The sequence below is a fragment of the Cucumis melo genome, chromosome 4, assembly GCF_025177605.1.
Source record: "Cucumis melo cultivar AY chromosome 4, USDA_Cmelo_AY_1.0, whole genome shotgun sequence".
NCBI lineage: Eukaryota > Viridiplantae > Streptophyta > Magnoliopsida > Cucurbitales > Cucurbitaceae > Cucumis > Cucumis melo.
Window position 1 is genome coordinate 30,700,367 of NC_066860.1, and position 17,585 is coordinate 30,717,951.

The 17,585-nt window shown below is 30.6% G+C and overlaps 2 protein-coding genes, 1 long non-coding RNA gene and 1 other non-coding gene across 4 annotated transcripts; 3 read left to right on the forward strand and 1 right to left on the reverse strand.

Moving 5' to 3' along the window:
• The first annotated feature begins 1,277 nt into the window (after positions 1-1,277).
• Positions 1,278-3,710, forward strand: LOC103486834 (putative disease resistance protein RGA4). The gene has a single exon (XM_008444944.3). It carries the CDS (start codon positions 1,278-1,280, stop codon positions 3,708-3,710), a length of 2,433 nt encoding a protein of 810 aa, XP_008443166.2.
• Positions 3,711-3,979: 269 nt separating this feature from the next.
• TRNAI-AAU (transfer RNA isoleucine (anticodon AAU)) lies at positions 3,980-4,053 on the forward strand. The gene has a single exon. It is a non-coding gene; the product is annotated as a tRNA-Ile (tRNA).
• An 82-nt stretch (positions 4,054-4,135) lies between these two features.
• LOC127149090 (uncharacterized) lies at positions 4,136-6,035 on the forward strand. Its single transcript, XR_007820406.1, has 2 exons — positions 4,136-4,215; positions 4,906-6,035. It is a non-coding gene; the product is annotated as an uncharacterized LOC127149090 (long non-coding RNA).
• Positions 6,036-6,225: 190 nt separating this feature from the next.
• On the reverse strand, positions 6,226-8,332 carry LOC103486831 (protein PHYTOCHROME KINASE SUBSTRATE 4). The gene has a single exon (XM_017044162.2). It carries the CDS (start codon positions 8,206-8,208, stop codon positions 6,523-6,525), a length of 1,686 nt encoding a protein of 561 aa, XP_016899651.2. The 5' UTR covers positions 8,209-8,332; the 3' UTR covers positions 6,226-6,522.
• Between the last annotated feature and the right edge of the window lie 9,253 nt (positions 8,333-17,585).

Below are 17,585 nucleotides of genomic sequence, written 5' to 3' on the forward strand. Positions count from 1 at the left end.
TTCTCGACTCCACGATCAAAGCAAAGAATATACGGTTACATAACACTTGAGTTTTGAATTAATTCTATAAACGAATCAAGCTAATATAAACGAATCAAGAAAGGTATTAGCTTTGTTCTTTGGAGGAAAGAGGAGTATCTACAAACTTGTTCAGTAACATTTAATTTTGGACAAATTACAAAAACCATCCCTAATAGTTGTAATTACATCCTTAAACTTTCAATTTTAAAAATTAAATCTTCATGTAAAGATTAAGAGTTCAACTGTTATCATTTGTAGATCTAATTTCTACAATGGTCCAATTTTTACACTTGTAAAAGTTTAGGAGTTCAATTTTTACAAATGGAAGTTTGAATGTCTAATTACAACTGTCACTGTACTTCAAAGGTGGTTTTTGAAATTTATCCTTTAATTTTTTTTAATTTCATATCAAGATTTGAAAAATCGAAATGCATTTAGTAACTATCTTTTCTCTCTTCTTTTATTGAAAAATACATATTGGTTCAAAACTATATTTGAGGGGGGAAATTAGAAATAAGAACACAAAAAAAAAAAAAAGCCGACTTGCCTTTCGTTGTTTTCAAAAGAATTTGGAAATGATTCAGAAATGAGAAATAGGAACAATCAAATGCTTTTGTTTCTAAAAATACAAGAAACAAGAAGAGCGTTATTTGTTATTTTCTTGAAAATTGATTATATATACTCTGTATAAATGAAAGAATAAAAATGGGCAAAGTAGAGAAGAGAAGAAAAAACCATCCAAAGGTTTTGTATTGAAGGCATCCAAATTAAAAGTAAGAAATGAATAAAAACATAAAGAAAATATAAACTTAGGTTATTTTCTTAAGATTTTTAGAGATTTTAAATTTGAATGAATTTTAACATTTTTTTTTGTTATCTCTTAAATTAAAATCATTTTCTAGTTTTGCTTTAAAAACTCGACTAAATTTCTGGTAAATTACTAATCTACGCCTTTCATATTTTAATTTTCTAGTAACAAATTAAGTTAAATACTTACAATCTGATTTCAATTTTAAAGAAACTATTTCTAATGGGCTTTATTAATAGTTTTAATGTACGAGTAAAGGTTTTTGTACATACTTGCATAAGTGTCCCTATTCTAATATATACATTTCCCCAAAGTAAGGTTCTTGTGCTATTTTGCTTTTAGAAAATGCAACGAATCCATGGGGTAGGTGCTATATAACTTCATTCTTAGATCATTCAAACTCAACAAATTGAAAGGAAGAGAAACGACACATTCCAAATATATACATATGGCTTGTCGCATCTATAACCAAGCAGAAAATATCTTGACAGAGCTAAAAAAATTCCCAAAGTACCTGAGACGAATGCAGTATACCATGTTGAGCCTTAAAACAATTCTTATGGATGCTGAAAAGGAAGAATATAGTCATCATCTAAATGATTGGCTACAGGAACTTCAAAATGTATTTTCTCAAATCGAGGGATTGCTATATGAATTCAATGGGGAAGTCAAAAAACAAGAGGCTACTGGAAAATGGGTATTTGTTCTTTCCTTTAACTCCAGTCGAATTGAGCAAACTAAAAAAATGATGAAACTATGCGACGATTTGGATGAAATTGCATCCCAAATGTATGACTTCAATCTAACAAACATGGAGACAACACACTCCTTTCTTAGTGCTACTGAAGTTTCGACGAGACTCATGAAACCAAGTTGGCAATTGCTTTACCCGTTGACTAATGCTCCCAAAGTTTTCCATGACAAACGATATAGTAACTTTCTGGATCATTTCAAAAAATCTACTCTCGGATTCTTCCACATAGTTGGAGAGCCAGGTATAGGTAAGACCACACTTGCCAAATTCTTTTACAACGATCCAGAAGTGGTGAAAACGTTTCCATCAAGATTGTGGATTTGCGTGAAAGAGGAATTTGATCCACGGAGATTGATAAAAGAGATGCTTGATTTTTCACATTGTCAAGCAACATGTGATAACTTGACTGAGAAACAATTGTGCTTTGCAGTTCAACAATTTCTGAGGGATAAAACATTTCTGCTTGTTTTTCAAGATATTTCAATCAAGAACCTAGGTGATTGTTCCATATTTAAAAGCTTATTGGGGATGGGAAACCCTGGCAGCAAAATCATAGTGACCACTCAGAATGAGGAAATTGCTGAAGCTATCAGGCTAGGAAAACTCTGCAAGAACGAGAGCCAGGAAGTTCCGTCCCCAGAAGCCACAGAACCCTCAGATGTTAACAATGACGAAGCATACAAGGATAATATGACATATCAAAAAATTTTTGAAGTTGAGAGGTTGTCAAAGGAAAATTCATTGTCTTTATTCAAAGTTCATGCTTTCACAGAAACACAGGAAGCACAAATCCCAAATCTCACAAAAATACAAGAAGTAATTGAGCAGAAATGTCACGGGGTTCCTTTGGCAATAAAGTGCCTGGGGGGTCTGCTATCGAAAACTAGTATAGCTGAGTGGAATGGTGTCATCGACAAGTTATGGGAACATGAAGAAGGGGAGGATGGGAATAAGAGTATTTTACCTGTGCTTAGATTATGCTATGATCGAATGCCTTCACACCTACAACGTTGTTTTCTTTATTGTTCCCAATTAACAAAAGATCGCATATTGTCTTCGAATGATGTGATTCAATTATGGATCGCAAGCGACCTCCTACCCAAAGAGAATTACTTATCTTTGGAAAAAATAGGAGAGAATTATTTCAAGGAACTATGCTCAAGATGTTTCCTACAAGAACTTGAGGAATATGGTCTTGGCTATTGGTTTAAATTGCACCCTCTCATTGAAAAACTTGCACGTATACTCACACAAAAACAGGTCTTCCCAGTCGCAAACACCAAATGTATAGCCTTCACAGTAAGAGATAAGGTGCCCCCTAGTGCATTCCTAGCCAATACATGCATCGACAAGTTCAAATACTTAAGACTACTGTATTTAGGCAATGCAAACCTACGGGAAATTCCAAATGCTGTAGAAAAACTGGTACAGCTCAGATACCTAGACTTGCAAGGGAATAAGAGACTCAAGCGGCTTCCAAATTCAATCTTCAATCTAAAAAATTTACAAACCTTGATACTTGCATCTTGTTCCGCACTTGAAGAACTGCCCAACCATATTAAGCAATTGATCAACCTGAGATACCTCTGGGTAACAGCAAACAACCTCCGTCTGCACAAAAATGGAGTTGGAACCATGACTTCTCTTCGATTTCTCGCAATTGGAGGGTGCGAAAACCTACAAGATCTATTCGAACAGCCCTCATGCCTCGTACGCCTAGAAACCCTAATGATTTACGATTCCAAAACATTGAAATTGTTGCCAAACGAGATAGGAGCGCTTATATCACTAAAGAATTTGGTGATTTGGAGTTGCAAACAACTTACACTGACGTTGAAAGGAGTCGAATTCAGGCTTCGAAGATTCACAATCAGAGAGCTTCCAAGAGTGAGAAAGTTGCCGGAATGGATTCAAAGATTCACCGAAAGTCTAAGAGTTTTGGAAATCATCGATTGTCCCATCGAATTGAAGGATGATGAGTTCAAATCATACAAATCACTTGAACGGTTATCAATTCATGGAGCTGTGAGGATCAAAAATCGTAACGGGGAATACTGCATCGATTTTCAAAATTCCGTTAGGCGTAGGGAAGTGAAGAAGGAAATGAAGACATGTTACTATTACTAATTCATCAAATTTGAGCATCAAAAACATAATCTATCCAACGCCACTAAAAATTGTGGGATGTGAATTAATTTGTTCATCAAAAGATATAATCCTAAAATAAAATTATTTGGAACCTGCCACTATTCCAAAGAATTCATGTTAATTTATGTAGACAATGTTTTAGTTTATGAATTTCTAATAAAATTCAAACTATTGTGGCCAAGGTGATTTTTCCAATCTTAAAACAAAACAATTACAAATCAAAAATAGTTTAATTTCTTGAACAAGTTGGCCTATTAGCTCAGTTGGTTAGAGCGTCGTGCTAATAACGCGAAGGTCGCAGGTTCGAAACCTGCATGGGCCATTTTTTTTTTTTTTGTATTTCCCTTGGTGTCTTCTTTTTGCAATTATGAAATTAACTAAGTTTAATACAAGTAGAACACCAGCTGTTATTTTCTCTAAGGGTTAGGGATTAATGGTTATGGTGTTATAGCTGCAGAAAAATCTAACTGTTGTGTTGTTCCAGGTTTGATTTGTTTTTGTAAGCTTGAACCCTGTGTTTCATACACTATTGATTTTCATTAAATCCATCATTATATTCTTTCTGTTGAATTCTGCTCATCTTTTTCTTTTCAACTCCCGAGAATCAACTTGCTTTTCACCGTAATCTTCACATATTGTTGCTTCTACTGGTCATTTTTTTCTAGGAAAATCCGGACTAGTTTGTAAATCTGTTTCCCTAATAATTGGTAGCAGAGCCTTGGTCTAGGCCCAACTGTGGGTGAAATCCTCATAAACTTTGGACTGTGTATATGATTTGCTTTTTAACTTCACTTGTATCCATAGTTCACATTTTTGTCAATGGGGTTATCTTTTTGCTCCCTTAAAAGAAGTTCTCTTGAGTTGAAGATTTTAGGCTTTGGTTAATGATTTTTCACAATTCCCAGCCAAATGCTTACATAATGGATATTATTGTTGGACATCATACTCACATAGTTACGTCGACTTCATTTAAAAGTAAAGTTAGCTTCTTATCTTCTCTAAGTATATTCTATTGATTATATGTTTATACTTGAAGTTGGGCAATATAATAGTTAAGAACGAATGCAAAAATAGGACTTTTTGTCACTTTTGTTTAAGTATATGTGTTTGTATTCTGTAACTCTTTTCATTTAGAGTACACACTTGTAATATGTCCAGAATTGATTCTCTGCAGGCTGCAGATATTTGCTGGAATCGAAATAATGCCAATGAATTTAGTTCCATCGTAAAGTGCAAAATTTTCCCGAAAGATTTATTTGCTACTTTTCTATTGTAAGATGCTCCGTTATTAGGTTATAAAGTAAATTCGCTTCTAGTTTTTTTTTTTTTATCCGTGAGTATCCGGACTAACTTATGCATACTTCGACCAATCACGGGGAAAACCCGCATGACTCTACAACATTTTTGGGTGTCGAGGAAACTTATAGGAAAATAATTTCTAAGAAGCGATAGATCATGTCTTCTTTTTTACTACTAGATCGACTCATGATGATTCACTCTTGATTGAAACCAATCTAAAGTTTTCACATTTTTCGAGACTTTGTTCCTTGTGTTTCGATCTTCTGCTTGTATGTGACTTACTATTTGCATATTGGACCTGCTTCTGTTTCAGAGTTGCTTTCAAAGATCCCTAATGAATCTTCTGTTCTGATGAACTCAGAGAACAGAAGGAAAACAAAAATTAGAAAATTATGAATAAACAAGAATTGTATAGACCAAGAAAGACTCATACTCAAAAAACTAAAAAATGAAAGACTCCAGTGTTAACATGTTCTTGTTTGCGTGTGTGTGTGCTTTTCTTCTCTTGCTTGCAGATTATAGAATATGCAGAAAATTGGGTATCCTACCACTGCTGCTGAATTATCTCAGTTTCGTCAACTTTACAAGGATTTCATTTTGGCATGATAATCAATCTCCATTCAACTGGCTTTCAATCCGGTTTTCCATGCTTGGACCAGACCAGGCATGTAAAATTTGAACTTCACTTTGTTCGGGAACCAGTAGTTTAAAGATGTACGACTCCGATATGTTTCCAACTGAGTGATTAACCAAGTCTCAGTGTATTGAATGCCTTGAAACTCTTGCCTTCCAAACTTCTGTCTCCTACCAACGTATCGTAAGTTTGCGGACACATGTGAGGTGTATCCATCAATCCATTATTGTATATGAAGTCTCCTTACATCTGGTATGATACTAATACATATAGATCTTGTAATAAATTTATGGCATTTTATTACTCATTTATTCCATCAAGCCTGAGAGTAATGTAGTAAATAAATTCAAATTTAGTTACCATTTTAGTCATTATTGCTTTGTTAGTTTGCTCTATTAATATAACACCTATGCTTTAATGAAATCTCTCAGATTAGGTTCACTCTACACATCAGTCAATCTCTACCTACAAAACCTAATTAAACCTTCCAACTAAATTGAAACTTTGAAAGAGTACTATAAATAGGAAACAAAGAACAAAACTACCAAAATAGGCCGACAATTTATCTATAGATTTAACTGAGTTTATTCAATGTAATAAGTGAAATAATTGAATGATGGAGGGGGAGAAAACAGGAGAACGTGTAAAAGAATAGAAAAGTACACCAAACTTCTGGTTGGCACAATTATTAGAGAGACACAGCACTATAATGAAGAGGGGAAAAATGAAAAAGAAAAGAAATTTTGAAGAGACAAGATAAGAAAATCAAGAAATGGTGTGTTGGGAGAGAGGGTGTTGGAGAAAAATCATGTATCATCTTTCCATCACAGTCATAAGAGAGAAAAGAGTGCTCCCAAATCAGGCAGCAAAAGTAAGCGAGAGGTGAGCTGAATTAGACCTTGCTAGTGGTGGCTTCTTTCCCAATGGTGGCCTACTACTCACATGCTTCGTCACCGGCTGTGGACCCACACTCACCGCCTTCTCTGACCGACAACTTAACAATCCATTTCCCGATGATGATCTTCGTCTGTTGTTATTGTTGTTATTGTTGTTGTTTTTCTCAGTCCAGGACTCCTCGGCCTCTGACATGTTGGCAATGCTCGCCCGATCGAAGCCTTCGGCTGTGGTAACGCTCCAGTCGATGCTTGCCTCGCTTGGTTCATACCAATCGGTTGATGGTGTCATTGGCTCGTCGAGGCTGCGACGTGTGGCTGCAGAGGCTAACCCAAGTCTTCTTGCTTCTAGTTCCATTGAGTCTCGTCGGTGGAACATTGCAGGGTATGAGGCAGTGGTTGTGCTGGCAGTTTGAGTGGAGAAACTTTCGATTTCAAATAAGTCTGAGCTAGCATCACTTGCTACATCATCGATGTCGTTCACGATGGTGGCGTTGCCGCCAGATGCTGCTACACTGGCTAGAATTCGTGATTTTAGACTACTACAACCACTGTTGCCACTGTCTCTAGCAGTGCTTGGGTTGAAAACTTCCAGAGAATCTCGAGGAGGGTCTTGAATTAAAACATGACCTATAGGTCTGGTTGGAATATCTCCATTGTTGTTATTGTTGTTTTTCAAGATGGGAAAAGTGAAGCCCGTGGAGGCTATTACTCGTTGCGTTGTGTGTCCTTGAAGAAGCAAATTTGGAGGAAAACGCCTTTGACTACTCCAAACGACGTCCTTGTCTGGATGTGGCAAAAGCATTGTGTTTTCTCCAGAGGTTTTTTCAGATGGCGGAGACTCTGATTGAGATTGGGAATGGCCACCAACGGTTGTGTTGTTGATATAAGGACTTGTTTTTGGGTCTAGTACCACTTTAGATTCCTGAACTTGAACCGATTTCTTCCCAGTACAAGGGCATTTAGAACTTCTAAAAATCCATCTCGCTGCCAAAGAGGATGAAGAGGGAGGCTTTCGCGTTTTCCTCCCAGAATGATGATCAGAATCCCCGCGCAAAACTGACACCGAGATTGCTCCAGGAGGGTTCGAGAGCAACCCCGTCTGGCTATTCCAACTAGCCTCCGACGAGGCAGTTGGCGTTGCAGAATGGAAAGATCGAGCTCGGTAACTCCGACGATGATGACCATCTATAGAGGCAGTAGTAGGTGAAAATTTAGAAACCACCCCAGACGACGGGTGCGCAACACCACAAGTCCAAGGCTTTGACTTGGATAATTCATAATCCTTATCTGAATCCTGATCTTGAGATGACGCTACTGAATCATCCATACATTGCTCTGTCATCGACATCGACTCAATGTTCATTATCGGAGAAACCTTGTTGATATTATTGTTGGCTGAAACTTCATTGAAATACTTCTTGGCATCAAAAATACTCAACTCAGAAGAATCATCAACAATGGTGCAACGAGCAAGAAAATGGTGATGTTGGTGATCAGAATGAGTAATATAAGATGGAATAGAATTAGTATTAGCAGTCTCTCTTTTCTCTTTCATATCATTATTGTTGTTGTAGCCAAAGACTGTTTTCTCAGATAAGCCTCTATTAATAACACTCATCTTGGAAGTTGCTCTTCTTTCCATTTCCATAAGAAAAAAAAACCCTTAGAAAGAAACTTCACCCTCAATATGAAATATATATATATATAAATACATGTATGGTATATATATATGAATCAATCATATGAGAGAGAGAGAGAGAGAAGAAATATATAATCTTTGTAGAGGGAAAAATAATGATGCAATAGGAAGAGGGGGTTAAAAGCTAAGGTTCTTTTTCTCATGTATATTATTAGATATCTAATATTTTTGCTACTTTAAGAGGCTTTATTAATGGGAGAAAAAAAGACTGTTGGGAGTTATGAGTGGCCAATTTGGATATCAACTTATGAAGGATGTGGGACATTTTTGCAAGATTCCATTCACTTTAACATTCACAAATTCCAAATCTTTCAATAATCATAATAATGTATTAAAAAAAATTGGACCAACAATATCTAGATTCTTCCTTTGTATGGAAACCTTTCATTTGATCATTTCATTTTCTTATAAATTTGGAGAATTTTTCTTATAAATAAATCTGTTGATGATATGCAAGTTTTCTCTTTTTCATGTTCCATTATTCTTCTCTCTTTTACGTAACTTCATTTTTGTATCACGTAAAAATATATTGTGTCAAATACCCTTTGAATTCGAAGATTCTTATTATCATTTGTTATTTCTTCTAACACAAACTATTATCCCTCTTATTGATAATTAAACATTCTAGATCACTATGGTGGGAAAATGGAAATTAAAATGGTGTAAACCAATAATATACTCAAGGGTAATATTGATAATAATCAAAAAACATAGACAACCAAAAATGTTTGAGTCATTCAAAATAATCATAAAAAGTATATACATTAATGAAAATAATTGTATAAATTTAATTGGGTGGGGAAGAAGAAGACAATTATAATAATCATATGTGTGTATATATATATATACATCATCCAAAATGGCCTTATTTTGTTGATGTGCTTCCCCACAACAACATCCTTTAGGCAAATGTCATATAATGGAACATGGATAGTGATGCCTCTAAAAGGAAGACTAAACCTATCCAGCTGTTAGATGATGATGGCAATATCGGATCATTTCGTTTTTGGTTTTTGGTTTTCAAATTATAGGTTTGTTTTCTCTTTTCTATCACTTTCCATAAATATTAAGATTACCCTTTGGTTTTTTAGTTTTTTATTGTTGAAAAACATTACTTCCACCCTAAATTTCATTTTCTTTTATTATCTACATTTTTTTCCGATGGTTTAAAAAGTCAAGTTAAATAATCTTGAAAAGTAAAAAAAAAGAAAAAAAAGGCTCTAGAAACTTGTTTTTGCTTTTAGAATTTCATCCTTATATCTAAGAAAGAAGCAAGTTAAGATAAAAACTAAATGAAAAAATAGGATTAATTTTCAAAAACCAAAACAAAAAATACGAAATGATTACCAAATCAAACTTAAAGGAACGTAGAACTTTACTATTTTTTAAGATATTTTGTTTTGTAGTTGTCTACTTTTTATCCATATTTTAAAATCAAATTTAATTCGAAGAAATAAAGATAACGTTTAAATTTTATTTTAATTTTGAAAATAGACTATAAAATCGATAATAGAAAGACAATGAACATAATTAAAAGATATATATAACAACAACTTCTTTGTTTCATGTATGATAATAACATGACTTGTTTTTTATGGTTTTGATTTATGAATTTCATTGTTTTGTTATTTATTCTTTTCAAGGATGTTCTCAAAATTCAAATAAATTTTAGAATTTGGTTTTAAATTAGAATGTTTTTGTCTGTAAAAGAATCATAGTGCATAAATTATTGTGAAATAAAAATCTAAAACTAAATGGTAATTAACTAGGAGGCCCCAAATTAAAATAAAAGTTATTAAATATGATAAAGTCACATAAAGTGTATTTTTTGAAAAAGAAAATATGTACAATGAAAGTATTTAAATATTTTATAAATAAGTCAAGATATCTCATCAAAAAAGGGAAAAAAAGAAAGAAAAAGAAAAAGAAAGCTATCAATGGTTCATGATTTTTGTCAAATCAGAAAGTATAATTGAAATTTTTGAAGTTGATCATTTCATAAATTAGGTATAGAGTTGCAATCACACACTGAAATGTATAGGAGCAAATCTTATATTGTGGTCTTTCTTTTGATGAAAAAGTGGGAAAAGATATATAATTTTTCAAATAAAGAAGAAGAAGAAGAAGAAGATTTAATTTCATCTTTCAAATATCATAGTTGTATGATGTGACCTAATGCACTTCATGCCATTGACAGCTTAGCCATCTATTTTTTAAGTGACCAAGCCATCACATCAAAATATGTTATAGATTAAATAATTATAAACATTATAATTTTTAATATATATATATGTAATATGTAACTTTTTGCATATGAATATCTATCTATACACAAACGTTATCTAGAGGGAAAAAGGGTATATATATAAAGATAATTAAGAAATGGATGAGTTAATTTAGGTTGTTTTCATATCATTTTAAAAAATTAAAATGTCATGAGTATATACTAAAAATTGAAACTATAAGGTTATAACTAGATGTGTATAATTATTAGTTTAGAAAATTAAGAGTATTAAATTAGAGCTTAGGTTTGATAATTAGATATTTTTGTGATACGTTATAGTTGGTTAAAATTGAAGATCGTAATCTTTTTAATACCATTAGTGTAAAATAGTTAAAAGTCATATCATTTATATACTAACAACAAATATCAAATTATTTTTTTTTTAAGAGAACACTATCCTCCTACCTATCACATTTTTTTTTATATAGTTTCTTATTATGTATTGTTTTTGGGTATATAGGTGACGTTTCAATATTGTAGACCACAAACTATATATATAGTTTTTATTTTATTTATTTTTAGTTTATAAAGATGTAGGGAATTGATGTAGGGGCATCCTCTAGCCACATTTATACATTCACCAACTCTATTACTAAGCCATCGATTCTTCTGTTCATTAAACGTTCACCCTTGAGTGTGTTGTATTTATTAGCATGTAGGATTCAAGTTCAAGGAAGATTAGCCAGAGATATAAGAAATGTGTGTTCCAAGAGGAAAAAGTATGAGCTTCAAATTTTGGGTCATCCAATTGAGTTGGTGAATGTATATATACAATAATAACCAAACATGATGGATTTGAAGAACATCAACCAAAAATCACTTCAACATTATTGCACCTTTATTTAATAATACGAGGTTTCATCTCAAAAATCAATTAGCGATGAGAGTATTAGCCTATCTATCTTATAAGGTGTGTGTGAATCTCTTTGGTTTTTTCAATGTGAGACTCACAACATCTCAACAACCTTGACATCATCAAAATTACATGTAACCATAGGTGCATGAAAGAAGAAGGGCATAAGAAATTGTCGGATTCGACAACCTTATGGGGAGAAAATGTAAGTTTTTTCTTAAGGAGAGAAGTCTGATCTTATTTTAGTGTATTATACAGTTGAGCTATACACTCCCTATATTAACTTATACATCTTAGTATAGTAGACTTGATGTCACACTAGTGCAAATATCTCTTACGCAAGGAAAGCTCTAAAAGCAAAATTACACCAACAAAATTCCACAAAAAACTCACGACTGAATGCAACTATCTGACATCAACGACATATGATTAAATTTTAGTTTCATTAAATTAAAAATTTCGGATAAATAAAATTACATCACGAGTAGTTAAATTGAGATGAGATGGTGTTAACTTAAAATTGATAGGCAAATTAATAAAAAGAAAATGATTAACTTGGTGGTCATTTCAAAAGGAAAAAAAAAAAAAGAGATCTTTCTTTTCAAAGAGTGAAAACTTATCATACCCACATGAGTAGTACTTTTGTATTTGCCTATGCTCCAATGAATGAATGAATTATAGCATATGTGAAACTACAATTTCACATAAAAGCAATATTCCCCACCTTCACATAAAAACTCCAAGGACAAAAAGGTATTTTCTCCTCGCAATATCTAAGATTTTTCAACATTTTTACCGTTTCAAAATAATATATTTTTACTCGATAGCTTCAACTTACTAAAAAATCAAGGACTAATTAAAAATGTCTAAATCTTAAACTTATGAAATGATTGGAAATAATCAAAAATAGAAAAATTAGCAATAAAAATTTACAGTATAGTGAATTTTGTTTTTTAGTGTTTTTTTTTTTTTTCATAAAGGTAAATAAGATTTTTTTTTTCTATTATTGAAGATCAGATGATGATAAAATTAAAATAAAATTCAAAATTTAATAATATTTTAATCCAAATAGAAACTAAATAAAAAATTAAGATAATAAAAAGCGAAAATATAACCTTTTGAAACTTATAGTATAATCAAAACGAAAAACATTTTTTTTTATTTATTTGATTTGAATTTTAGTTAGGGATTTTGAAGTGATAAAATAATATTTCTTCTTTCCATTTATTGGTTGATGGATTTGGTGACGGGTTGATTAAATTTCTTGAAGAACATCAACCAAAAATCACTTCAACAAATCAACGTCACTGTCTCTTTTCAACTTCTCTTCTCTTATTGGTTGGTGAAAATAAATAAATTCTAATTATATCTTCAATCTCTACTTCTCTATTAACCAAACCTTACAATTTCTATTTAATTTTAAACCTTTGATTTATGTCACACGTGTTCATTGTTATTTCAAACAAATGAGATAGAAGTGACACTCACAAAAAATACACAACATGTTCGAGATAATTAAGGGTGATGAACTATGATTAATTCATGCTATATATATATGATAATTATATTATGTGGATGGTGTTTTGTTGTATGAGGATAAAGGGGGTGAAAAATTAAAATTTTGGTAAAGTATTTTAGATATAGTTTTGTAAATAATAAATGATGATAATGTTAATGTGGGGGCAAAAATTATTAATTGGACAAGACTTAGCATCCCCTACTTGGACCAAATTTTGTTCTCTTTCTTAAAGGCTTGGATTTGGTGATCATACTATTATTGATCTATTCCATTTATTTAATTTTAGACCCTTTTAATTGATGTTACTTCTCATCTTTTTTTTCTTTTCTCCAATTAAATTCTCAAATCTTTTCATCACCATAACTTTCTTTTTAAAAGGAAAAAAAAAAAATATTTCTATCTATCATCGTTTTTATAGTAATATAATGAATTTATATTTGTGAAAAAGTTTATTAAGAAATATATCTTTAACTAAAAGATATTAAGTTAGAATTTAAAGAAAAAAAAATTAAAACTTATAGCTTTTTAAAATATTTATAATAATCTTCGTATAACATAATTGCTAAGGTTGATTTTAACTATAGTAAAAGTAATTATAGAGTGATTTGTTGTTGTCTGGCTTTTTTAACTATCATTTTTTCTTAGCTTTTAAACTTGTATTTATTATTAACTACAAAATTTTAAATCAAAATTCTTAAACTAAATTTTTAGTTGTTATTTAACGATATAGATATACTTCATTAGGTTTCAAGCATTTAATTTCCAAACACTAAGAACTATGAAATTAAATTAAATGTTGCTATAATTGGTTATTATATATTAAGGTTTTTTAAATGCACAACTTGAGAAGTGAATACGTTTAAATCTTCGACTCTTTGATCGAGGGATGTATGTTTAAATCAATTAAAAATTTTATTCAAGTGAGTTTAGTTCAACAGTAATTGATATAATCTCTCATTCTAAAACTTCATCTCCAATTCCAACTGTTATATATAGTTTTTCCAAGTTACAAAGAAATTGAACATCTAAATCTTTAGAGACTAATGTTCTGCCAACACAATTCGAGAATTTAATTATATAGTTTATATCAATGTTTATTTAAAAGAAATAATAAACTAAATCATTAGTTTATAACATATAAAGTCTATGATTCTACTCTTGGATTTGGTGGTCCCTATTAAAAATAATAATTGTAGATATCAATCTAAAAAATATTTTAGGGGTATGGTATGCCCATTTAATAATAAGGCTATATATATATATATATATATATATATATATATATATAATTGGTCCGTTTAATTAATTAAGTGTGAAGAGAACACATTATATCAAAGCTATTCTCTTCTTTTTCACTTGTAGAACAAATATGTGGTTTTGTTCTTTTAGATAAAGCACATATACATAGACTTGTGTGTTCTACCAACTTTTTTCAAATCTTTAAAACCATATTATATAAACAATAATATGAAAGCATATATATCAAACCCAAAATTTTTATTCAACATCTATAATTCATAATAAATAAATAAAATGTAAAAAAAAAATTGAGTGAATAAAATAAAATTTGTGTTTTTTAGAGGACAAAGTAAGTATGTGTTGTTTAAGTTGGGGAATCAATTATAAGAATTAATGAAAAATCATGCTAGCTAGCTAGGATTATTTTAACTTAATATAAATAATTGATATTTTAATTTGTTAACATCGATAGACATATATGGTCGATGTTTTCATAGAATTGAAACTATTTAACGTTAATCTTAAATCCAAATCGGTACAATCAATGGCCTACATAATTAATTTAGTGAAGCCAAAATCAGATTGAGAGGTAACAAAAACATTAATGCCTGCTACCCTTTTTTCTTTTTGTCATTATTTTCTTGGATCAAACTCTGAGATTGAAATGCATATAAAAATTTGAAAGGATGAAAAGCCAATTCCAAAAAATTCCAACTAATATGTACTTTGTGTGTTTTGTGCCAGTGGTTGCATCTTCTAAAAACAATTCAAAACCACCAAACTGTCTCTAACTTATCCAAATATTTAATTATTGTGTAATTATAGTGTTACAAAGGAAAAAATGTTTTTGATAAGATGGGTTATCATCTTGTTTATTTTTTAGTTGATGTGTGGAGATTTGAATTTGAAAGTTCACTTTTTTAAAATGTTCAATTTTGTTATTATTAATATATTATAAGGTCCAAATATATAGAAATGTTTTGTTGATACTTTATTTATATTTCATTGATTTTTTTTTTATGATGATGCAGTAGAAATATCAATTTCATTTCTTATTGTCGATTTCAAATCATACACAATCGAGATGTTAACCTATCAACAAAAATTCATGACAAATTAGAAACTAATGGTTGAACCATCTCTAATACCCGGGTTCAAGAAAGGTGCATTGATAAAGAAAGATATACAAGAATTAAAGGCTATTGGTGTGATTTTTTTTTTTCAATGACTCAATCATAAGAATTTCAAAGTTTAATGTGCTTAATTAACTTAGAGCAATTGTTCTATGTTGGGTGACTTCCTTGAAATTCTTCTAAAAATTAAAATATGTGAGTGAAGACAAAACATGTTAAAATAACCTGTTTGATTTGAGTGTAGCTTAACTTCACTCTTATAAGCCATTCAAAACAAGTAAGAACATTGATGTTGTGTTATATTGCAAAGGGAATGCACGTAAATATGAGATCGTAATAAGAAAGCTAAACCTAAACATGCTTAGCTAGCTTGGACCATTTTAACGGTAGATGAACTCTTTGAAAATTTTCTAAAAAATGCTAAAAGGATCCAAGTTGGTTTGTGGAGATATAGTATCCGTTCTTGGGAACAGTTTTTTAACTTAGAGAGTTACACATCTCGATTCCTAAAATCTAAACACATTCAATATCTTTGTATCTTATTATAGCTTAGGGTTTAATATCTATATAATCATTTGCAAAATAATTGATGGTTTGGTTTCAATTTGTTGCATTAATGACAAAACTCCCCCACAACTTATGATTCAAAAGTAAGTAGAAAATTATATTTTATATCCAAATAAACAAATGTGAAGGTACCACCAAGAAACCAATAATGTTTTTTTTTCTTTCTTTTTTTAGAATTATTCTATTGATGGAGAGAATGAATAATAATCTTTCTACAAACTTTCATGACCAACAAATCTATCTCTACTCTACTTTATGATTAGAAGGAAGAACTACTCCTTTAAGTACATTCAGCATAAATATAAAATCTTATCAGTTTTTTTTTCTAAGTTGAAAGTCTTAAAAGAATTAAAACGTTAATTTTCTTCGCAATAATCAATGTTGATAAATCTTATCCTCTATTTTGATTAATATTCTCAATTAACGGTGAGAAAGGATAGACCAAAAAAATTAAGTTTACTAAATGAATCTAAGGCGGTCGGTCGAAAGAAGAAGAGAAGTCGGTTTGAAAAAAAATTAAAATTAATATTTAAAGAATAAAACTAACTAATTGACTAATCTCGATGATCAAGATTCGTTTGAATATTTATTGAACCAACCATGGTTAATGCAGTGATAATTTAGTTCAAAAATCGACTTCGATCGGGTACTATTATTTTAATAATATACTCTTTAACTAGTGATTTTATTATTGAGGGAAAAAAACAGGATGCATAGAAGTGACTAATTACAAATATATCAAAAAAAAGAAAATTGTTATTTGTCAAATTAGGTTTGCTCATGTTCATTCATTACTACTATTCATTTAGACCTTTCTTTTGTTTTTCCTTCTTATGAGTTGACCCACCACCATGCCAATCATTATTTATATTTATAAGCTATGTGTCATTAATTATGAAGATGTATATATTAGAAAGACATATGAAGCACATTTTTTTTAGAATTGTTGAAGTGTTAATTAACTTAAATATAGTTTAAAGAAAAAAGTTTGGAAATTTTAATTTTCACTACCTCTACATATTATTATACCAAAAAGGAAAATCATAAGGTTAGAGTATAAAAAATGAATAAAGAGAGTGTTGGTTGATCCTATCATATTTTATATCAAGTTCTAAACTCATTTATATATTTATATTTTTAAACATTATATTAAAAAAATTTCATTGTATTCCGTCGTTGAATGTACTTCAAAACTGTGGGTTGGTTTCAAATCAATTATATATAATTTTTCAAACTTTGAAATTTGTCATTTTAACATCTGAGATTTGAATTTTATTTCAAAACAATCTTCAAGGCTACTGTTATAAAATTCAAGAACAGAAAATTAATTTTGTATATGCTTTTGTGAATAAATCTAAACTCGTATATGAAAAAATAAAAAACACATATGGCTTATTTTCATCTTCCTTCCTTGAACCTTTTATTCTTACCACTAAGTTTACTTCGTGTGTATTGATCAAATTATTTATGCACATAAGCAAACTTAAACTATTCTTTTTCAAAGTTAAAAGGAAACTTTTCAAAACTTCAAGATATGTGTAAATTTGTCTATACAGATTTTTACTGATTCGAAACACTTTCATGAACTAATTTTATTAGGAGAAAAATAACTAGAAGTGTATAATATTTTGTGTAAAATTTATAAACTTTGAAAATCAAAGGAATTCAAAATAGATGAATATGAAGGAATATATATTAAGATAGTTTTTACACAAAGTTAGGAACTTAAAC

What these genes read in the sequence shown, in the direction of transcription:
- LOC103486831 (XM_017044162.2), bottom strand. Translation starts at nt 8,208, where the DNA reads ATGGAAATGGAAAGAAGAGCAACTTCCAAGATGAGTGTTATTAATAGA.
- LOC103486834 (XM_008444944.3), top strand. Translation starts at nt 1,278, where the DNA reads ATGGCTTGTCGCATCTATAACCAAGCAGAAAATATCTTGACAGAGCTA.